Genomic DNA, 23,571 nt, shown 5'->3' on the forward strand with positions numbered 1-23,571 from the left:
AGGTTAGGATTGCAGCCATAGTTATTTATACTTTCGCCATAAGGTCCCAAGGCTTTCTATAACATAATACTACAATATTAAAATAAGTTTAAACAATTTACAACAGAATATTAAATATGGTTTTAATAATTAACATAAAAAAGAAGAGGGGTAGGTCCTAAAATATATATTCCAGTTGTCTTAGAGCAGGCAAGGAAATGGGGAGGAAAGTCTACAAGTTTCGGGGCTGACACACAAACCGCCCTCTGGCGGACCACATAATAATTATAATAATAATTTATTATTTATACCCCACCCATCTGGCTGGGTTTCCCCAGCCACTCTGGGCAGCTCCCAACAGAATATTAAAGCACAATAAAACATCAAACACTGAAAGCTTCCCTAAACAGGGGAATTATATTATTATGTATTATTATGTTTATTATTAATACCCCAGTCATCTGACTGGGTTGTCCCAGCCATTCTGGGCGGCTTGCAACACATATGAAAACATAATAAAACGTCATTTTGGGGGGGAGGGACACTCCAACTCCCAAGTGTGGGGAAATTCCCGAGAGGCTCCCCCTGCGATCTCCAGCCCCACGCGGGAAGGATGCGGTTTTTCAGCTATTTCCGATCCCATCTCCCCTCGCTTCTTAGCGTGACTGAAGACTTCCGAGCAAGCACGCGATGCCAAGGAGCTGCGAGCTAAGCAGGCGCGCGCTCTTCCGGCCTCCATTGCCGAGCCCTGCAATTATCCCCCGACGTACGTGGGAGCGAGCCGCGCCTTCCGCTCCGCCCCCGGCAAGAGCGGGACAACTTTCTAACTCGTGCCGGGGAGGGAGGCTGGCATCGGGGGCCCTCGCTCCCCTTTCGCGGAAGAGGAGCGTCAGGCAAGTGCCTGTGTCTCGCCTCGCACCTGCCCGCCGTCTCGAAGGCAGCAACAGCTGGAAGCCTCCGAAGGCTCCAGGGAAGCGGGCGCACCAGCAGCTGCTCCGCTCCCCGCGCCGCAAAACACAAAAGGCGCATTCTCCCGCCGGCCGGGCATGCCAAGCTCGCTTCCTCCCATTGACGCGCAGCTGCGATCCTATGCAGGATCCTATGCTGCACTGACGCACAGCGGCGATCCTATGCAAGCCCTCTTCGAGCAGCCTCGGCTTGAGGGGGTGGGAATCCCTTCCTAGGGCTCTGGGTTTGTGCAAGCGTCTTTTTTTTGGGGGGGGGGGGGAAGGGGAACTGATCTCTGCGCCGAGATCCCCCAAGTGCCGCCTTTCTGCGGGAAGCGCGATCGCTACAGTGCAAGCGAAGCCCACCGCGGCGGGCGGGAAGAGTCCGGGGCGCGCAGAACAGCCGCGAGCCGCCTCGAAAACGTAATAACGGCGGCAGAACGAGGCGCGATCGCCGAACGCCTCTCTGCCCGCCCGCCTGCCTGCCTCGCCGCCCAGCGTGGTCGTGGCGCTGTGTGGCTGGTGGTGGGCCAGGCTCCGCCTCGCCTCGCCTCTCCTCCCCGGTGCGTGTCTGGGGGCGGAGCGCGTCGCTCTCCGGCGGCGGCAGCAGGCGCTGTTGCTGCTGGACTGGCGGGCCAGGCGGCCGCGGCTCCTCCCCGCTTCCTTATCAGCCGCGCCGAGCGTGGGAGCGCCGAGCCCTCCTCGCTCGCCGCCGCCGGTTCCAAGTCCCGCTTCTGGCGGAGGCGATCAGGAAGCAGCGCATCCGGAGCTCCGGCTGCGTCGAGGCGGCTGGCTGCCCTTCGCCGGCCCCGCGCGGCTGCCTCGCTCCCCTTCGCGCTGGAGGAGCTCGAGCGGGGGAGCCCTCTCGCCTTCCCCCGAAACTCCCGGGCATATCTTGGTGGATTTGTAGAGGGGCCCCGACGGGAGGGGAGAACTTGCCCCGAGGGACTCGGAGAAGCGGCTGGAGGCTTGGCTTCGCCCCGGCCCCGCTGGCTGGCGTCCGCCCGGCCCCGGTGGGAACTTTTGTCCTTCCTGCCGAGCTCTCCGGCCCGGCGGCGGGGCCGGGATTGTTGGAGATCGCGCTCAGAAGTTTAGTTGGAGCCGGAGCCGGAGCCGCCGTCGCTACTGGGCGGGGTAGGGCGCAGGGCGCATTGGGGTAGCTGCGCTCGGGGCTCCTTTTTGTGCTTTTCCGCCTTTGCTCGGCGCGGCGATGAAGCTGAGCCGGCAGTTCACGGTGTTTGGCAGCGCGATCTTCTGCGTGGTGATCTTCTCGCTCTACTTGATGCTGGATCGGGGCCACCTGGACCACCCCAAGAACCACCGCCGCGAAGGCTCCTTCCCCCAGGTGAGTTGGTGCGGGGTTAAGGGGCAGATGGATCGCGGGTGCGCGTGTTTGTGTGTGTATTTGTGTATCATACAGGCTTGTCTCGCAACTGTGAGCAGTTACCAGGAGAGAAGGAAATGCAGAAAGCTCGTTTTAGCGACCATAAACCGATTCCGGATCAGTGGCCTTGCCCGTAGATAGGATCTGAGTCAAGTGGGGTTGGAGGTTGGGGTGTCTCCGGAAAGGAAAGGGGAAGTTGCTCATACTTCCCCCTTGTTCGATGGAGGGGGGGGCACTAGGAGACTCCTATCTGCCCCCTTTCTGCGCCCACTTATCAGTCTGTTTCGATGGGACGAATTCCCGGGTGGAAACTGCACGTGGGATTGTAGCCTTCCCCTTGGGAAAAGTCGCATCCTGACCGACTTCGAATCTTCTTAGTGCCCTACTTTCTATGTTGGGTAGGCTTAATTCGAGCCGCAGGCCAGTCCCGGAGCCAGATTTGAATGTCACCCTCGGCACAGCCTTGGAGTACGTACTTTAGTAATAAAAAGTGCCTGCTACTATCGGTCCTATACTTACTCCAGAGGAGTCATAGCCAGGGAGTAGGGTGCAAGGCTTCAGACAGGTGGCGAGGCTATCAGAAAAGGACTACAATACTCTGCTGCCCTAAAAAAGACCTGGGAAACAAAGGGGATGGTGGCTGTTAACTGCTTGATAGGAGCTGCGTGAATGTGGGAGGGAAACTCATTTGGAGACTGGAAAAAGCAAGTTTTTCCTGTGTGCCTGTTAAATGGGTGCTCTACTGGTCCCAAGGCACAACTGTTTTTTATTTGCAAAGTCTTATTTTTCTCATCCTCTATATTCCCCCTTAGTCCCCAAATAACTCAAGGCAAAATACATGGGTGTTGCCCTGTTTTTTTTTCTAAACAAAAATTATTTGGCATACTTTTAGGCCCTGTGTGCGAGGCTGGACTGAGGCTGCCAAGTTAGCTTGGAGCTAGGTTTCCATGTTTGAAATCCATTGTAGTTACATTACATTATCAAGTTACTTGCTTGTTGCTAGAAAGTTAATACAGTGTGAAAACATAGGGCTTATTTTCTACACATAAACACACCTTGTTTTATGATTTGTACTTTTCCTGATTTTATATGACAAGTACAAATCAACCAAAAGAGTTACGTCAGGCTGAATAATTTCCCCGGGATATATAAGAGGGTGTGCTTGCTTCTGAGACAGGTAACTTTGGCACAGAGAGGTGTGCATTTGAATTGGATAAATGAGGCTTTTCAACTGCTTAACAGGTTAGAATGTACTGCTGGAAAAGAATTGAAATTAGTATCTTATATCAGTAGGAAAGAGCTTATTTTATTTAAACCAGCTTTTCCTGCAGATCATGGCCTAATGCTCAGAACTGTAAAACTTAACGTGGGTTGTGTAACAAAGTAAGTGTATTTCAACATTGAGTACAAGGCTGAGGTGGGGGAAATCTTGCTCTTTTCCAGCTCTGTGGTTCTAAAATTTCCAAATTCCTATGCTATTAAGTAAAGTATAGTTACCAAAGATTGCTAGTAAATCTCTCATCTCTTGCGTAACCCGTGCTTTAATATGCACATTCTAGAAAGTGGTATCCTTGCCTTTATGGAGCACAGATATTATGGAAATAATAGGTTTCTGAAGTGTTTAGTGCTTTGATTTTTTTTTTTTTAAAAAAGCTGCTTAGAAAGTTTTCCTGTGCAACAGTACGCCAGCACGCTAGGTTGCATAGGAAGAAGGCCTTTGGAAGCTGTTGGAAAGAATTGTGACATTCCTGGTTTTGTGTTTGAGAGAGCCCTTAGCTCAGCAGCGGCTTGAAAATAGAGGGTTTTCTAGTTACTCCTGGTAACTTTTGTGGTGTGATTATCTCACCACAAAACACACTCAAATCAATAGTTGCTGCCACTTACTGAGGGAGCAGTATGGATTCTTACTACTTCATTTAAAAGATCCAGTTAGGGTACTGAGTTGCAAGTATTCCACCTTTGGCCCCTCTCAACAGCCATCTTCCCTCCCTAAAGGGATAATGACCAGTCTTTGCTTAACAGATAAAGCACTCATGTGAGGTGACAAGAGCCTAGCTTAGAAATCTGTTCAGATCAAGTTTCCTTAACCAAGAAGATCACTTTATTGTTTAAAACAAAACATTAAAAATGCACTTGGGGAAATAAAGGTAAAATGCAATTTCTAGTTTAAAACGAGCCTCTCGATAAATGTGTTAGACAGATGTTTATGCTTGCCTGGTTACAGATCCAGAGGAAAAGGCAGTAATTCTTATTCAAATTCAGGACCTTTCTACTTGGCAGAAAGGTACAGTGTAGTATTCATTAGTTCACCATTAAGCCTCCTACAATATTCCTGGTTGTATACTTGGCTGTGAACTAGCCCCAGGGCGCGATCTGATCTTGAATGGCAGACCAGGGCAAGTTCCAGCTTGTCTTCACAGACAGTGTGGCATCTGGGGTGTTCTGATACTGTCTAGAGTGTCAGCTTAAGAAACAGACACACAGTTCGCCCTTTGAAAAATAGGCAGGCTGGCCTCAGCAGATGCAGACTCAAAGCGATCATATTTAACTCAGATGGCGTCATATATTCCTAACACTACAGATAACTTAATTGCCTTGAGCACTTGTTTCTTCAGTATCCCAAAGTTTTTTGTGAAGGGAGGAAATGTGTGATAAGGCATGTGAAGTAGTTCCTTTTTACCATTTGCAAGCATAGTGTCAAACAAAAGGACATTGTTTAGTGCATTTATATCTAGCCTTGCTTCCGTCATGAAACTCAACATCTGTTCAAGGTGGTGTACTTTGGGTTCCCAGGTGGTCTCCCACCCAGGCACTGTCCAGACCGAAATAGACTAGATAACAAGTATAGCTTTGGTTCTATTCTATGTAGATTCTGGACATTTTAATTGGAAGTTAAATTCAGTGTGTTGACATGTGGTTCTCCAATACGTGCTGGTTGAAATCTAAATAATAGGATTTACGCAGTGCTGTTTTTCTAGAAAAAAGAGGTGCAGGAACTCAACATGATCTCCTCTCTCATTCTCTTAGAATGGCCATGGTGCCCACCTGAGAGATGCTGGAACTGAGTTCCAGAGAGTTCCGGAAGAAAAAAAAGCCCTGGATTTAAGGCCTGTTAGTATGCAGAGTCAGGCATATTTTAAAATATTCAGTGAGACCAGTGGATTTAAGTAAACCTAATTCTTCATAGGATTGGGCTGTTAATATGCAAGTGCTGAAAGGAACACAGTCCTGGTAGCTGTGGAGTTTTCTGACTGGAATGAGTTTGTCTCTTGCTGCATCAGTTTGTCAGTTCTTTCAGACTAGGGATTAAAACCTTCCCAACCCAAAGGGATTTATACACATCCTTTCCATTCACAGCCAATTGTGTGTGATCTTGTGCCCACAATACACAAATATCCAGAGACTGAGGGTCATGAGTCAGACGGCACGCATGTCATAGACATAGGAGACTTCCTGGTACACCCATGGAAGACTCTAGTGGTGCTTTGCTGTGGCCCTTTCCCCTAAAGAAAGGAAACTAATGTTTAAGAAACTAATTCTAAAGGTCCTGAAGTTTTTAAGCGTGGACAAAATGAAGTGAAAACCCAAAACAGCAGAAGACCTGCTACAGGTTTACAACAGAATACTGTACACAATTCAGAAGGGGAGAGGGTGAGGACATATTGCGGGGGGGGGGGGGATAGGCAAGATCAGGCACCAGTCATTACACAATACTTGATTTCTTAAAGTGAGAAACTTGACTTAAAGTCACTTCAGTTTAAAAATCAATATGTACTTTGGCTTTGGGGGTAGAGTTCAGTGAAGTGCTCCTCAGCAAACTGAATCTGTGGAGATGGCACACATTACAGAGTAAGATTGGTCGTTGTGTCTCACTGCCATGGGTAAACATCAACATTTTGGCATGATTGAAGGACACTTGAACACACAATCCACATGAGGCAAGGCAGATCAAATGCACTTTTCCTGTAACGTCTGAAGAGAATTTAGCATAGGGGCCTAGTTTGCACGTTCACAGTAAACCATAGTTAGTGGGTTTAATTTGAACACATATTTGTGGTCTGTCTTGCTCCCTCCCTGCTAGCACTGGCTCTGTGTTACATCTGTAGTGTCGCTGTCAACGAAACAAACAAAACCGACAAAATTGTTCTGGTGTTCAGTGATGCAGAGCTCTATTGTAGCTCAGGTTCTTAAAATAAAACAGCAGCACCTAGTTCCTCAAAGCTAAGTACCTCAAAATCAGCCTGCAGCATAACATTGTTTTTTATTCTCTCTGTATCTATGTCGAACATTTGTTTTGAGCCTTCCAAAGTTGGACGTAACAGTAATCCAGGGGTCAAGGTTTGCTTCATCTGCGCATAAGCAGGAAGAAGCAAAAAAGTCCTTTTAAACTTTCCTCCCTGCGTTATCAGTGTTCTACCTGTTCTCAAATGTGCAAGCGTTTTGCAAACTTTACAGAACAGACACAATTGACCCAGCGTGGTAATGCGCAGACTTGTTCTGTCACATGCAGAGCAGATCTCTCTGTCTCTCTCTCTCTCTCTCTTTATATAGTTGAAATATCAAAGAATATGACTATCTGGATGTTCAATGGTTTCCTAGTTGAGCAAAGTTATTCCAAAGGGTAAGACTCCTTTCCTGTACATTTTTAAATTAATCCATCCAAGCATGCAGCTGAAAGTTGTTAGAAGAACAATGAAAAGTATGACTTGTGTTTGCAAAAGGAGTCAGCTCTGACTTTCAGTAGCAAAACAAGAGATTACTGATTCATTTACGGGCTGCAAGCTGAATCTTGCTAGATCTGTTAGTGGGAAAACAGATCAATGTTTCTATAACACAGCACTCGCTAACAGCTCAAAAGATAACCTCAAGGCATTTTGGCCTTAAAGTGTACATGGCACAAAATGCCTAGCTCTGTTTGAATATGATCCTCCCTGGAAAGTTTTGTGCCCTTTTTAGATTTATTGAACGATGTGACACTTGGCATGAATGCCATGAAATAATTAGTTAAGTGTGGTTTTCCTTAAATTTAAACTTCTTCATTTAAACAAAGTGACTCTCTGGTTTTCTAAAGCAGCATCTGAGTGAAGCTAAAGTTTCAAAAATATAAACAGGGTTGTCATTACTGTCTGAATGGAAACTTCCAAGTCAGGCTTCCTCAACCTCTGCCCTCCAGATGCTTTGAGACTACAATTCCCATCATTCCTGACCACTGATCCTGCTAGCTAGGGATCATGGGAGTTGTAGGCCAATACATTTCCCATCATTCCTGACCACTGATCCTGCTAGCTAGGGTTCATGGGAGTTGTAGGCCAAAAACATCTGGAGGGACAAGGTTGAGGAAGCCTGTTCCAAGTAGTCCAAAATTCAACTGCTAATTACCGGCTGGGGTTCCCTTCAGAATGCATATAATGCCTGTTTTAAAACAGCTGCATTGATTACCAGTCTGGGCCCAATTCAAGGTGCTCACATTAATGTTTGAAACCCTAAATCAGTGTTCCCCAACCTTGGGCCTCCAGCTGTTTTTGGACTACAACTCCCATCATCCCTCGCTAGCAAGACCAGTGGTCAAGGATGATGGGAATTGTAGTCCAAAAACAGCTGGAGGCCCAAGGTTGGGGAACACTGCCCTAAATGACTTGGGCGCCAAATATCTGAAAAACCACCTCCTTCTCTATAGACCCTCTTGAGTATTAAGACCAGCAGTGGGAGCCCTCTTGGTAGTTCCACTTCCCTCAGATGTTGGGCGAAAAAAGGTATTATGTGTGGCAGATGTGTTTGGCATCTTCATTATGCAGCTTTTATCGTATGATAAAGACGCACCTCTTTGCCCTGACCTTTGATACTTGAGATAATGTGTTTTCAGGACCTACCCTATTCCTATGGCTGTCCTTTGATCAAACAGCTTTTAATGTTGATTTTTAGATTGTTTTGACCCATCTTGTGACTTCCTGGTGAAGTTCAGGCTGTAAATATTAATAACAATGCAGTAACAACATAATCTGTTGTAGTGTTCCTATAATCATAGAATTGTAGAGTTAGATGGGACTATGAGGATCATCTAGTCCAACTCTATTGAATCTTTTGCACAACGTGGCAAAACCTCCCAAAGGGCAGTGTAACCATCTCCTAACCTTAGTTGGAGCTTAGGTGCATGTTGTGGGGTCTCATTCCTCCTTTTGTCTGATCTGTCATTCCCCATGCAAATTTCCCCTTCCCTAGAGGGGAAGACTTGGGAGATCGGAATTTATATGTCTGCCAGTGTTAGACACTCAGATATATGAGCTAATTGCCAAACGGCACCTAAAACCCAGGTTACAGCCGCCACAACGGAATGTCTAGACCAGGCACCCCCAACCTCCGGCCCTCTAGATGTTTCGGCCTACAACTCCCATGATCCCTAGCTAACAGGAGTAGTGGTCAGGGATGATGGGAATTGTAGTCCAAAACATCTGGAGGGCCGAAGGTTGGGGATGCCTGATCTAGACACCTTTTTTTAAAAAACAATGAAATTTATGATGATGATGATTCATTTCATTTCTATACCTTTCTATATTTTAAAGAAAAAATATAGCTGTTTACAACACGTTAAATAAAGTAATTCGGTATAAAACAAATATAAGCTTCAATAAAAATATTTCAAACCCTTCCCTAAGTGACATTTTGCTTTCCCCAGATTTATTTACCTACTTAATTTATATAGCTGCCCCAAAGCAGAAGTACTCTAGGAAGCCAGTATAGTGTAGTGGTTAGTGTTGGACTGGGAGATCAGAGTTCAAATCCCTACTCAGTCATGAAGCTCACGGGTTACTTTGGGCCAGTTGCTGTAGGGATTAACTGAGGAGGGGAGTACTCCTTGGAGAAAAAGATGGGATATAAATGCAATAAATAAGCTCTTCTGCTTACCTTCTTAAAAAAGCTGGAGGGGCCAGCCAGATGGAGATGTCAGTCGCCAACTTGGCATCCAGTGATCTCCATGTGTTCGCAGCTGGACTTGTGCAAGTCGCAAAATACTCCTAGCGCCCGGGGAATTTTTAACATTGAATTGTCTGCTCAGCTATTAAGCTCGCTTGGTAGTATTGTGCAAATCACTTTTATCAGCTAAATTGACTCTGATTACTGAGTTTTGGATACCCAGAACTCTGCATTGCTTCAGTGCGCCCCACAGCTGGGAGGGGGCAGGAAGCCCATGAGTAAAGTATAATTATGAATGAAGCAATTCCTCTTCTAAAACTACTTTTATCTGTTGCAGCAAAAACAACAGTTTTGCATCACAAAGCCAAAGCTTTTTATTATAGCATAAGATTTCAAGGAAGTGGACTGTAGTCCATGAAAGGTTACATTCGCCAAAATAAGTGTATTATCATTAGGTGCTGTAAGAGTCTTTCATTTTTCTTTTAAAGCTGTTATATTCTTAAAGTATTTTTTATATTCCAGAATGTTACTAAAGAATGAAAGCCTTCAGCCCTGTGAGAATCCATAATTGCAAATACAAAGAATTCAAGTTTTGTATTGTTCGAGATGCAACTGTGAATTAATTGAGGTTGTGAGGTTTCAAAAAATACTAAGTAAATTTTATACCTGATGCTCCTGCTTGAAGAAAAGCAGGAACCAACTTGCATGTGGTTGCAAAACATTACTTCTGTAGCCAAATATCATATCTGTGTTCCCTGGAATCATTAGTTCAGGTGTTCCAAAATTATGGTAATAATTTGAAATGCACACCGCTCGCTCATTGTCTTAACTGGAAGTGATTTTGTTGTATAATTCTCAAGGACTGCTAAGATTAGAATGTTTCAGATAATTTTGGCCTTAGACATTTGGTTAATGTACCACCAGGGGGCATGAAGTAACACTTCAGTGCTTTAGCTCTTTTTAAAAAAAACTTTCTCAGTGCTGCCATAATATTTATAAATTGCTTTCAGATGTTCAGCTTTGCAGATGCCAGAAAGAATACTGCGAACCTTTGTACCCCCCCCCAAAAAAATCTGTCACATCAAAGGAATGATCTAATCAGCAACTAAGCAACTAGCGTGGCTTGTAAACCTGATAAAAACTGTAACATTTGAATGGAAAGGTATTAATGAGCCTTCCTTTTAGAAAGCAGCTCATTCAGACAGAAGCTTAAAAAATGCAACTGTGTATTAAGACAGAAAATAAAGGAGCTAGCTGCAAAGGGAAAGACAACAACCCCCAGGATTCCTGCAGAAATGCTAATAAGAAACAGAAATGCCCCGAAGGAGAATTTACATGCTGTTGAATGGATTAGCGTTACTGTACCTGGTGTAAAACAGGATGTATTGTCCTTCAGTAGATAGAATTTGAGTATTAGCTGGTTCAGCGTGTGTTCTGTGCATTTTCTTTTGTGGACTTGAGGCAGATCACTGTCTTTAAACTTTCTTTTTAAAAAAATAATTTTTATTGTTTTTTACACATGTTTTCCAAACATAACATAACATCCCATCTTATACACTATAATAAACCTTTGGCTACCACAGCCTAGGACTTCCATCAACCTTGACTAATGGTTTTCTAGCTTTCTTTCTGATTTTGCATTTTATTTTAATAGTTATTGCTATAAAATCCAAATCCTAAATAAACTCCCCCTTAGTTCTTTTTCGCAATAATTCATATAGTTCTCCTTACAAAACTTCTTGCAACCCTACAAGCGATATCAGTTGATTACAATTGTCTTTCAAATATATCATAAATTTCTTCCAATCTTTCAGGAAAGTCTGGTCTTGCTGGTTCCGAATTTTCCCAGTTAATTTCGCCAACTCAGCATAGTCCATCAGTTTCATCTGCCACTCTTCTTTTGTTGACACTGTCTTTAAACTTTCGGTCATCAGTGGATTAAAAGTTGCTGTTTTAGATTGTTGTAGCAGTGTTAAAACTGGTATATAAACGATCGTTTTACATTTACATAAAATAGGTAGCTGACACCTGTCATGGCTCTGCATTTTTCCTCAAGTGCATTTGGTAGTTGGTTAAATGATCCTAGTCTAGACCAGTTTGCAACCAATATGTTGGTGACAATCCGCTTGACAACAGCTGTTGGACATTGAACAACAGTTGCCATTAGCAAGGAATGCACTGGAGAAGTTACACTTCTCTGCACAGATTAGTGCCTTTTTGTGCCTGGGGAAGGCAGCATACATGACACAAGCAATAGCACAAGGGAAGATGTGTGGAAAAACTCCCAATAAACCAGGGAGGAAATAACACCTGCTTCCCAGAACATTGATGGTGTGGACAAGCCTCAGCTGGTTGAACTTGCTCTTTTGCTCTCCTGAAACTTTTTCCAGTTCCTCTTGAAAACGGGTTATTAAAATTATATGTCGTAAAGAAAATGTCTGCATATTAATGAAAATATTAGACCATCTTTTATTCACTTTTGCAGCAGGCTACAAAACCTTTCAGTCAGGTCTTGCCTTAATAGGAAGACAAGTTCTCAGATGTGCTTTTAGTTGAAAACATGACTGAAAGGAATTGAAAAGATAAAATTTGAAAACGTCTGCCTCTTCACTTGATTTGTAACAGATTTGGTCAGTGCTTTCTTACTTTTTTTTTATATTAAGACTTTTAATTGTTGAAGACAACAGTCTTCATTATTTTAATCTTTTTCTGAGAAAGTTTTCTTTGGTCATCAGGGGCTCTTTTCCATTTCTTTTCCTCTGGACTCTGAAGGCCTGTTTAGTAGAGTTGTGAGTTTCATTCAGTACAAGTGGGATGTGAAATACAGTAGCTTGCACATCTGAAGGACTAATGTTGTGCCTCTCCACAGGGTCAGCTTTCAATACTGCAAGAGAAAATAGACCACCTGGAGCGCTTATTGGCAGAAAATAATGAAATAATTTCAAACATAAGAGATTCTGTGATCAATTTGAGTGAATCTGTCAAAGATGGACAACGTACTCCAGAGGCTATAAACTTCAGTCAAGGAAACTTCTCTGAGCTGTCACCTCTTGCCACTATGTACCTCTCAGTTGACCCTGAGGATTGTCAGTTTGCATCAAAAAGTGGAAGCCAAGCTTCAGATGTACAGGTAAGAATATAGTGAATTTATTGCTATGGATGATCTGAGTATTTAATTCCTTTCCTTGCAGTCTCACTGGGTGCTCAGTCATAGGTTAATCCTGTTTATGCAGGTTTCCCCCCCCCCCTTCTTTAAGAATGCACAGAAAGTCCACATTTAAACTACAATTCTTGTATATACTTTTTACATAAAATACACCCGTCCATAAAATATGCATTTTGTGCAGATCTTTTGCAAACCAAAAAGAAGTGTGTAATGCAGGGGTCAGCAAACTTTTTCAGCAGGGGGGCGGTCCCTCAGACCTTGTGGTGGGCCGGACTGTATTTTGAAGAAAAAAATAATGAATGAATTCCTATGCCCCCAAAATAACCCAGAGATGCATTTTAAATAAAAGGACGCATTCTACTCATGTAAAAACACGCTGATTCCCAGACCGTCTGCGGGCCGGATTTAGAAGGCGATTGGGCCAGATCCGGCCCCCAGGCCTTAGTTTGCCTACCCATGTTGTAATGCAACTGGAAACATGTTGTAATGCAACTGGAAACCTCAGCCAAAGTCAGGAAAACAGACTAGACTACTTCCTCCTCCATTCCTAACCACTACTAAGCTTTTTAAAATGGGCCCTTAAGCGAGTTTCCCAAACAACTTAGTTGACTTGCAGGTTAGCCAAACAACACTTGACTGTAAGTTATACTTAAGTCAGTGGGACTTACAAGAAAAGGTGGCTGTGTTGCAGCTTGAGGGATGTCTTTTGTTCAGTTCTTTGGTTTTAAGGAATTGCCTCATTCTTTCCAGGTGGAATCTGAGTGGATAACTGGTTGGTACTCTTGGCTCATCTAAGAAATGAGAGGTCATGCATGTTGTGGCATTGTATAGTTGCAGCATTCTCGTTGTACTTTGGAATGATTGTGCCCACGTAGAGTATTTTTCTATAGGCATGTTGAAAGATACATCTTTATGATGCAAATTACATTAAAAAACTAAACTTAAATCTGAAAAGCTATAGCATGGATATTAAAATGTTTCAAGATATGAAGATACTGAATAATGGGAGGTCTGCAAGCTCAAAAGGTTGAGCCAGGTTGCCAGCCTTGTTTTGTGTTATAAGGCTTTTGCAAATAAAGCACTGCTTAAGTCCAACAGCCAGAGATTTGACTGTTTTCCTCAGGTCATTATGTAAATGTCAGCTTTTGTTGGCATTTTAGCTCTTGGCCATGTGAATGCGCCTGCTATTCTTTCTCAGCTTCTTTTCTTTCTCTGACCTCTTTTTTCTTTCTTTTCTGGACAGTTTTCTTTCCCATCCATCATATTCAACACTCCTTCCCTCCTTTTTACTGTGGTCCATTAACTGCCCAGGTATCTGCTGCTTCTTTTCCTGGGCCACAGCATCTTATTAGGTTTCCTTGTTTAGACCCTTTCTGTCTCCAGTCAGTGACAGCCAAGTGACTTTTCTAACCCCTTCCAACATTAAGAAAGTTTAGGTGATTGTTGACGGAGGCTTCTGTGTCATAAATACAAAAATATTACTGCATTACTGTGTAGATGAAAGCCACTGTGGTAAGATCATCGTCATACAAATCCCCCAAAGGAGAAGATAATTCTAGTTGCATTGAATGGAATTGATACCTGGTCAGCATCTCAGCAGTTGCAGTTAATATCAGTTATGCAAACCCTGATTTTGATCCGAAATATTTTATTCTGCAACAGAATACTGACACGCAACTGCGTGCTTTGCAAGGTTTATGTTGGGTTGAAAACTTCCCTTCAGGTTTAGATGGGATTTTAGTTTGTAGGACTGAAGATTGATGCCCATGTTGCAGCATCTTTATTAAAAAGAGTGTAGAATGCATCGTGTCCCTTTGTTCACTTACTGTAAGGTGTAATAGTTGCTTGGTTACCTTTGAGCAGGTTTTGTGGGAAAGGTAAGCCATAATTGCAGAATCAAATGTGTCATGGAGAGTGGTCATGCTCAGGCTTCCCTGTTTATGTCTTGTACTTTGAACAAATCAAGAAAAAGCACCCATATCAGCTCACTGTGTTAATACCTGATTTAATGCTGATTCCATCAGCCTTGTGCTTGTACTTATAGTGGGTTATTAAGACTCATGTGATGGCACACTTAAAAAACAAATCCCAGCATAAAGACAGCAGGTTACTATTGCTAGAATACTTTCTTGCATGGGACAAAGGGAGCTCAACGACAGCAACTAAACATGTCTTTAAGACAGAAAATATTTATACTCCTTATTAGAGATGGGGGGAGGGACTTCCATGCTGCAGCTTGAAAGTGTTTTCAAGAAGTCTTCATTAAATATTAGACATATAAAAGATTTTTTTGAGCGTAATTGGGAACTGCTGGTGTCTGTTTCATTGGTTTTTCTCATACATTTGTACCTTGGAAGTTCCAAAATGTTTGGAAACCAAAGCACAGCTTCCGACTGGCTGCAGGAAGCTCCTGCAGCCAATCAGAAGCTGCGGAAGCCCCGTTGGACATTCAGGTTCCAAAAGAACATTTGCAAACCAGAACACTCATTTTTGGGTTTCTGGCGTTCAGGAGCCAAAACGTCTGAGTTCCAGGGCGTTCTGGAGCCAAGGTACGACTGTAGTCATATTTGATGCCTTGTTCTTGTTCAGAAAGGAGTTAACACTCTAGGCATGCAGAAAGTGGGGTTGTGGTGATTACTGTTCACATTCAGTAGGTGCAAAGTTTCATTTAAATAACTTAATCAGATACTTTGCTCATGTAAATTCTCTTTTGAATAAAGAACATAGACAAATTTTCAGTGTGAGTTTTTTCCCCTTACTATTTTTTTTTAAAAAATAATAATTTGCAACTGACTACAGCCTTGCCTTTGTAAGTGCAGAACTGTGTACTTCAACCACTGAATGTGTTCTCATGTAACCTTTTTTCTTCATCCATTTTAGATGCTAGATGTCTATGACATTCTTCCCTTTGATAATCCAGATGGTGGAGTTTGGAAACAAGGATTTGATATCACCTATGATGAACACGAGTGGGACAGTGAACCTCTTCAAGTTTTTGTTGTGCCTCATTCGCATAATGATCCAGGTAATACAAAATTCTAAAAGGATTTGGAGATTTATTTTTGCATGGCAGTTGCCATCTCTATCTGCTGGGCCTCGAATGTGGCTGAAATGTGGTCCTTGACATTCTTTCTGTGTAGGGCAGGTTTTATCCCTTGTTAGGGCAGTACCACGAGGCATATCTGGCAAGTAAGAGTCTTAACACTCTAAAATCCAGAGCCATTTGATTCTTTGGATAAGACCAGTAAGCTTATTTAAGGAACAGACGGATTGAGAAATGATGCGAGCCCAAAGCTTGCATGGGAAACATGCCATTATTATTATTATTTTTTACATAAAACAGAAAAGGGCTAAAGCTAATAACATATTCCAATGGATAACTGTAAAGTTCTGCATTTACCTTGGAACAGAAGATGCAGAAATACAGGATAGGTGATGCTTGGTTTGGCAGCAGTATATATGAAAAGAAGGTAGAAGTATTAATGGCACATAGGCTAAATAGGTCTGCAGCTTGACATGAGATTGAAAAAGGCTAATGCAGTTCTAGGCTGCATCAATAGAAATATAAGGCCAGTTCGCAAGAAGTAATCGTACTGCTCTATTCTGCTTTGGTCAGATATCACCTGGAGTACTGTGGTGAGTTCTGGGCATGGCAGTTTAAGACAGATATTGACAAACTGGAATTTGTTCAGTGAGGAAGGAGACAAAGATGGTGAGGGGCCTGGAGAACAAATCCTTTGAGGAGAGATTGAAGGACTTGGGATACTTAGCTTGGAGAAGAGATGATTAAAAAGGCAATATGATAGACATCTTCAAATATTTGAAGGGCTGCCACATAGGTGATAGACAAAATGTATTTTCTGTTACTCCAGAGGGTAGGACCTGAACAAATGGGTTCAAGTTGTAAGACAAAGGATTCAGAGTACATGTTAGGGAGAACTTCCTAACCCAATGTGTTTGCTGCTCATTGTATTTCTTTACAAAGGGGATGGCCATGCAGCTGAACTGACTTTTGTTGGTTCACTTTTTATTATTTCAAAACATGTGCTGTTCCCCATGAACTTCAGCCATCTTACAGCATGAGTAGCTAATTTGGTGACCTCCAGAAGCTGCTCCCATCAGCCTCTGCCTTCATAGCCAGTGGTGGGAGTTGTAGATGGTTACACCATTGTTTAGCACAGGCATAGGCAAACTTGGCTCTTCAAATGTTTTGGGACTACAACACCCACCATCCCTAGCTAACAGGACCAGTGGTCAGGGATGATGGGAATTGTAGTCTCAAAAAACATTTGGTGGGCCAAAGTGCCTGTGTCTGGTTTAGCATCATGTTGTTTACCCTTGTCTTACAGCATTAGATGCTCAGATCATTCACCAAGATGCTAGTATTGCCACTATAACTTTTGTTTTTGAAGTGCTAAAAAGCAGCAAGATATAGATAAACTTAATTTTTCTGTGTGTGTGTCACTGCCAGTCTGCAAACTGCTTCCAGTGTAACCGTAGTCAGGTAAATGACTCTTGACTATTGTTTCTGGTAAATCCTGTATTCCAGTGCTCCCCAACCTTTTTATCGCCGCGGACCGGTAAATGTTTGATAATTTTTCCGTGGCCCGCTTGTTTTGAGCTGAGTCGTCCCCCCCCCCCCCCGTGCACTTACCTCATGGCAGCTTCTCTTCAGTCACCGCGTCTCCGACCTCGAGTCCTCAGTCCTCCCGTGGCGCCTCCTCCTCGGCCAATGGCGTGAGATTTGCCTTTCGGCCAATCAGGAAGCGGGAGGACCCGCCAGGAGGAGCATCAGTGTAACAATAGCGAATTTTCATTCGCTATTGTCACACAATGGGCGGGCTTGAGAGGGCGCAATGCTCTGCGCCTCGGCCGCCCACCACAGTAAAATGATTTGAAGTTCCTTGGGCGGCCCGGTGCCGATTGATCCACGGACCGGCACCGGTCCGCGGCCCGGGGGTTGGGGAACACTGCTGTATTCTACTTAATTTAGTCACTTTGTGATCTTTTTATGTTTAAAAGGCTGGCTGAAGACATTTGATGACTACTTTAGAGATCAGACGCAGCATATTCTCAATAACATGGTTCTAAAGCTGCAAGAAGACAAAGGGAGGAAATTTATATGGTCTGAAATCTCTTATTTTTCCAAGTGGTGGGATGGAATAGATAGTCAGAAGAAGGATGCTGTGAAAAGGTCTGTATATTTTATTTATTTATTTATTGTATGTATATGTATATGCCTCCCTTTCTGTCAGAGGCCCTAAAGGCAGTTTAGTATTAAACTACATCAATATTAACTATAGTTGTTTTTGTTATTCACAGGTTCATAAATTGTAGTGTTCTAATGTGTTGCTGTATCTGGGATTTCTCCCCCACCCTGATATACAATTTAGTGGAATTCCTTAACGGTTAAATTACCAAGCGCTATAAGATGAACACTTTGAAGCAGAAATCTTAAGTGGTAGCACACGCAATTCTTCAGTGAAAACAGTGTCATGGGTTACCACTTAAACAAAAAAACCAAAAAAACCAAAAAACCCCAAACCTAAGGTGGTTATTTGGCTAGCTTTTAAGGTACAGAAATGCCAGTATTCAGCTACTCTAGAAAGTTGTTGAATTAGCATTTTTCTACCAACGGTTTTACCGTTTCTTTGCTGTTCTCCTTCATGTAGTTGTCACTCATTTGTTGTAGCTTCTGTTGAATTTTCTGTTTCTGAAACCGGAAGCATTAACAATGCTGTAGCGAATGTGGCAAGTTGTTGGCAGGAGCCTTCCCAATAAGTATTCAAGTGCATGCCACGGACCAAAGGGCAGGGCAGCGTAGCTTTATTAGCACTGCATACAAGTCAAGTGGGGACAGTTCCTGAGGCTGATTGACGAGTGTGACTAAATCGCAGGACTGGGAAGTGAAAATAGAATGACAAGTGAAAATGAAATTACTGCATCAGATCTGGTGCTCTTAACTCCACAGAGAGATGCAAATTAACTTTGTGTTGCTGACACAAAGCATACGGATCAACATTCATTTTTCTTGAAACCCTTTGAAAGAGATTTTGCTTGCAGTATTCATTGCTATGGTATTGTCCCAAATAGTGTTGTCATGATGCATAATTTTTCAATAGTGAGCTTTATGGCTTAGTATATTTTGCATGCAAAACAAGCATATTGGTATTCTGAGTGTTCATTACAACCTGCTTGATAACACCTCTAGGTTGATATCCAGAAGCAATGTAGTTCAAGTCAGTGAGAGCCATTCCAATTAGTGCTTTTAAAAGTTGATGCTGGAGAGAGAGAAAGAGGTGTATTATTTTTTAAATGCTCAGCATTTTTTCTGTACGAACTGCCTGTCTAGTCCAGCGTTCTGTTTCAGATAGTTGCCCGTCACAAGCAGGGTGATGGCGGTGATCATTATTCTTTGTTGTTTGGCTCCCCAACATTTGGTGGTACAGTGGTACCTCGGGTTAAGTACTTAATTCGTTCTGGAGGTCCATTCTTAACCTGAAACTGTTCTTAACCTGAAGCACCACTTTAGCTAATGGGACCTCCCGCTGCCGCCGCGCTGCTGCTGCACGATTTCTGTTCTCATCCTGAAGCAAAGTTCTTAACCTGAGGTACTATTTCTGGGTTAGTGGAGTCTGTAACCTGAAGCGTATGTAACCTGAAGCGTATGTTACCCGAGGTACCACTGAACTCAGATGCTGAATTTGTGATACAGCAACAGGCAGGGAGATTCATTTAGCTATCACGGCAAATTGTGGTGTGCCTTTTTCTTGCCGCATACTTGACTCCTCTTCTCTGTGTTTGCCATTTTGTGTCAAGGAATCATAGAATTAAAGAGTTGGAAGGGACCATGAGAGTCATCTAGTCCAACCCCTTGCAACGCAGGGATCCTTTTCCCAGCGTGGGGCCCAAACCCACAACCCTGAGATTAAGAGTCTCATGTTCTACCAACTGAGCTAAGAGCACAGTACCTTCCACCAAAATCCAGTAAAGAAAACAGTAAAGAAGGGAAATGCTTGCAGGGACAAGCTAGGGTGCTTGATCTGTGCTGAGGAAGAGAAGCCTTAGATTGGAAGAAGGGCCGGGTACTGTATATGGCAATGTAAATTCTATTACTGGGGTGTCTCCGGGACACTCAGCCTGCCTGCTCCAAAAGTTTTGTGCAGCAGTGAAAGAACCTCTTGGGCTACTGAGCTAGAACATAATTTGTGGGATCCTCACCTTCTGTTAAAAATCCTGTTAGTCTCAATTTAAAAAGAAGAAGAGGTACTAATCAACAAATTATTTATTGATTGTAAGAAAGTCCTCTTTGATACTGCTGCTAATTTATAATGACTTGGTAATTGGCAATTAGAGACTTTTGACTTGCATTAAGGCACAGAAGCTAGATCAAAGTGAATTTTCGTGCGTGGATTTCACGCTTTAGAACTAACAGTGTAAATATATATACTTTCATTTTTCACTGCCACACAAATTGGAATGTTCAACATTTGTTTCAGATTTGTCTGCGTATACGTTATTAGGGCAGAAGTTGATAAAATCTGGGGCCCATTTTTAGATACACCTTTCCATTGGCTTTTCGTCTATAACTTTCGCTGTCCGCACTATGCGAGTTACTTTTAGTGGTCATCCTCTTTGAGGAACAAGTATTGAAGGGAACGATGAGGAGGCTTGAGCAAAGAATTTGCAAGAGCCATCTCATGAATAAAAACCAGAACTGGCAGCTGCCTACAGGTTTGAGGGAGAAGGAAATGGAAAAGGGCCCAAAGGAAATTAAATCCGTCTCAATCCTCTTGTTTTTCTTAATTTAGTCAAAGGGATATGGCTTTTAAAATCTGGACATGGGCAGAGGGATGGGTATTCCAGGTGAATTGCCTGTGTCATATAAATAGCTGCTTTCTAGAGATAGATTACCTGTCAAACTTTTCTAAACAAATGAGGGTAAACTATTGCTAACTCAGGTTAGTACAGCAACTTGAGAATGAAACATCTTTTTATATGGGGTGGGGGGAGGACAGACAACCCACCCATGTTTAAAATACAGGCACAGTCTGTCAACAGTTGCACTTTATTGAACCCACTGATTTAAGTCACACTGTCTTAATCCCACTGAACATGCCAGCTACACGACGGAAATACGTTAGGAGTCAAAAAGTGCTTAAGTGTGATTTAAGATACAGCCTGTGGCCATTCTTATTTCGAGAGGGTGCTTTTCAGAGCGGTCAAAGCTGAAGCTTTTAGAGCATTTTGGTTTCTATAGAATTGAGAGTGCAGCTCTTCCAGAGCTTGAGTAAAGCAGGTTTTAGACAAGGGGTGAAGAATCTGTTTCACAGGCCAGTCACCCCAAACCCCAGCCACCTGTCCATCAGCTGATGTCACTGGGTGATGTCAGTTGATGGGCTGAGGGGGCGGGGTTCAATGCTGCTGAGTTTTGGACCAGTCACCTTGAAAATGATTTTATCGTTAGAAGATGTTCCATAACATGAAAGATGGTTAATTGTGTATATGATTCCTAATAGAATCTGCTTCTTAACATTTTACAGAGGGCTAAGAGTGGTCTTGTTGAATGGGGAAAGTATTGTTCCTTGTATATAATTTTTACTAAATTTTCTGTTTTACAATTTAAAATACTCAAATACTCATTTTTACATCCTTAAGATATAAATGACTTCCCTTCTTCTCTTTCCATGGTTCATTTTACATATCATAAACCCCTGCATATTTTACAAAAACTATACCATTCAATATTCCATTATTGCATCCATCAAAGCTTAGTTACACTGTTGAGTTTATCTTAATGCTGCCAGCATTTTCAGCTGTACGCAGTTATTTCCCATATATTCAATAAATGTTCTCCAATCTTCTCTAAACGTATGTTCTTCTTGTTCTCTTATTCTATATGTTAAGTCTGCAAGTTGCGCATATTCTGTCAACTTAAGTTGCCATTCTTCTTTCACCACAACGTCTATGGCATAGTGAAGTATTGTTAATATTTAAGTATTATTGCTGCCAACATTGTATGTTGCTACTCCAGATAATATATTGATTGGAAATAGTTACATGCATGAATAAAAGTTTAGTAAATATGTTTTTCAGGTTAATTGAAGATGGACAGTTTGAAATTGTAACAGGGGGATGGGTCATGCCTGACGAAGCATCTGCTCATTATTTTGCTATAATTGACCAGCTGATAGAAGGGCATCAATGGCTCGAGAAGGCACTAGGTGAGTTCATGTAACTTTTGCCTTGTGATTTCATTGTGACAAGGTATTTTATTTCATTAACAGTATTTTAGAAAAACTGTTTCCTGTTAATTAAATGATTGAGTTTTCAACATTGACAACCACAGTACAGTGGTACCTTGGTATACAAACTTAATCCATTCCGGAAGTCCGTTCTTAAACCAAGGCATGCTTTCCCATAGCAGCGGGGGACTCAGTGGGACTCACTTTACAAATAGAACACACTCAACAGGAAGCGAAACATGTTCTTATTCCAAGGCAAAGTTCACACACCAAAACACCTACTTCCAGGTTTGCAGCGTTCTTAATCCAAGTTGTTCATAAACTAAGCTGTTCTTAAACCGAGGTACCACTGTACATTAGTTGCAGGAAAGTTATAAATAACAGTTTTTAGTTTATGTAATAGTGTACCTTTGAGTTTTATATGGTGAAACTCGCTTTACCCAGAGTTATAGAGGAAGCAGATGTCATTGTGAAAACTCAGAGAACTCAGTTAAGCCTAAAACGGTTAATGCAGCAGATTTCTTACCACCTACAGATCAGAATAAATAATTCAGTTACTTACTGCTATTGATTATTTTTATCCATAGACTGCAGTGGTTTGCCATAGTAATCATTTTTAAATGCTTTCCTGGTCAGAATCTATTGTAGTGTAATCCTAATCACGGCTAGCTTCAAAGTGCCCTGCTTTGAAGAAAAAAAAACATGATTGAGCTACTAATGGTTAAAATTGGTGCCGCCATAATTCTGCACAGTGGTGAGTTTCTTTTAAAAAAGGAGGGTGACTTTACATGTGGGAGGATGAGCATGCTAGTCTCTTAATAATTATTAAGAGATTGCAGTCTTGACATTCCCAATGTGTAATTTGAAACTTAAGCAATTAAAAATTGCGTAGAAAGAATCCTTAAAATAAATGCCACTTGAAAAACAACAACTTCAATTAGTAAAGTATAATTGCAGTCCTGTAGACAAGTGGTATGTCATTTTTAGCCATACTGTTTTGTTTTCATCTTGCATAATTGGTTAGGGGTGCGAGCCAGACATTTTTGATACGAGAAAAAAAAATATTTATTTTCCGTGAATCCGCAGGTGCATAAACAAACACTAGCCGAATTAGAAAAGCTCTTCCCTGATAAGTAAATTAAATTTCTGGGTCATCGTCCCCCCCCCCCTCTTTTAACGTACAGTAGTTAAGTGGTAAGGATTTGAGTTTCTATAGGATGAGATCTTAACTGTGCAAGACTAGGTGCACTTTCATTTTTATTCCACTATGGCGTGCATTTTCAACATGTATTCTTTTTTTATTAGGAGTGAAACCAAAATCTGGTTGGGCAGTTGATCCCTTTGGACATTCACCAACCATGGCTTATCTTTTGAAACGCACTGGATTTTCCAATATGCTTATACAGAGAGTTCATTATTCAATTAAAAAGTATCATGCAGCCCAGAAGACACTAGAATTTTTTTGGAGACAGAATTGGGGTATGTATTCCTTTTTTGCATGACCTTATGCCAAGAACTGTCATAGCAACAAATACTTTGAAACTGAAAGGTCTTGCTTTGACCCGGAACATTTAATAGATAATACAGTTTTCTATGTTGCTATCTTCAGAACTAATTTGTAACTTCAAAATGATTTATAGAACTACATGCAATACACTATTCATCCGGTGCACTAGACTTTAGTCTAACGAAAGCTCATACTATAATAAATTTCAGTTTGTAAGGTGCTGCAGGAGTCTTGCTCGGTTTTGCTGAAACACAAAAATATAGCTATTCAGAAATGAAAAGATAAGGCTGGTTTGCACATAATGCTAAACCATGGTTTAGCGCTACGTGATGGAGCCTAAGTAAAGCATTGGCTCACGTTCTTTTTCTTCTCTTTCAGTCAGGAGGAGACCTTCTGTCATGTTTGCTTTCAGTTTCAAAAAACCTTGACTT

General features: G+C 42.3%; 1 protein-coding gene across 1 annotated transcript in view; it reads left to right on the forward strand.

Annotated features, from left to right (window-relative positions):
- Nucleotides 1-1,667: 1,667 nt before the first annotated feature.
- Nucleotides 1,668-23,571, forward strand: part of MAN2A1 (mannosidase alpha class 2A member 1) — a 56,377-nt gene continuing 34,473 nt past the window's right edge. Inside the window, exons 1-6 of the mRNA XM_080972355.1 lie at nucleotides 1,668-2,271; nucleotides 12,092-12,352; nucleotides 15,269-15,413; nucleotides 17,411-17,582; nucleotides 21,485-21,612; nucleotides 22,939-23,112. Coding sequence (XP_080828481.1) covers nucleotides 2,137-2,271; nucleotides 12,092-12,352; nucleotides 15,269-15,413; nucleotides 17,411-17,582; nucleotides 21,485-21,612; nucleotides 22,939-23,112 — 1,015 coding nt within the window. The 5' untranslated portion in view covers nucleotides 1,668-2,136. The remainder of the gene's footprint in view (nucleotides 2,272-12,091; nucleotides 12,353-15,268; nucleotides 15,414-17,410; nucleotides 17,583-21,484; nucleotides 21,613-22,938; nucleotides 23,113-23,571) is intronic.

Source organism: Podarcis pityusensis, assembly GCF_964106645.2.
Source record: "Podarcis pityusensis genome assembly, chromosome: 11".
NCBI classification, from domain to species: domain Eukaryota; kingdom Metazoa; phylum Chordata; class Lepidosauria; order Squamata; family Lacertidae; genus Podarcis; species Podarcis pityusensis.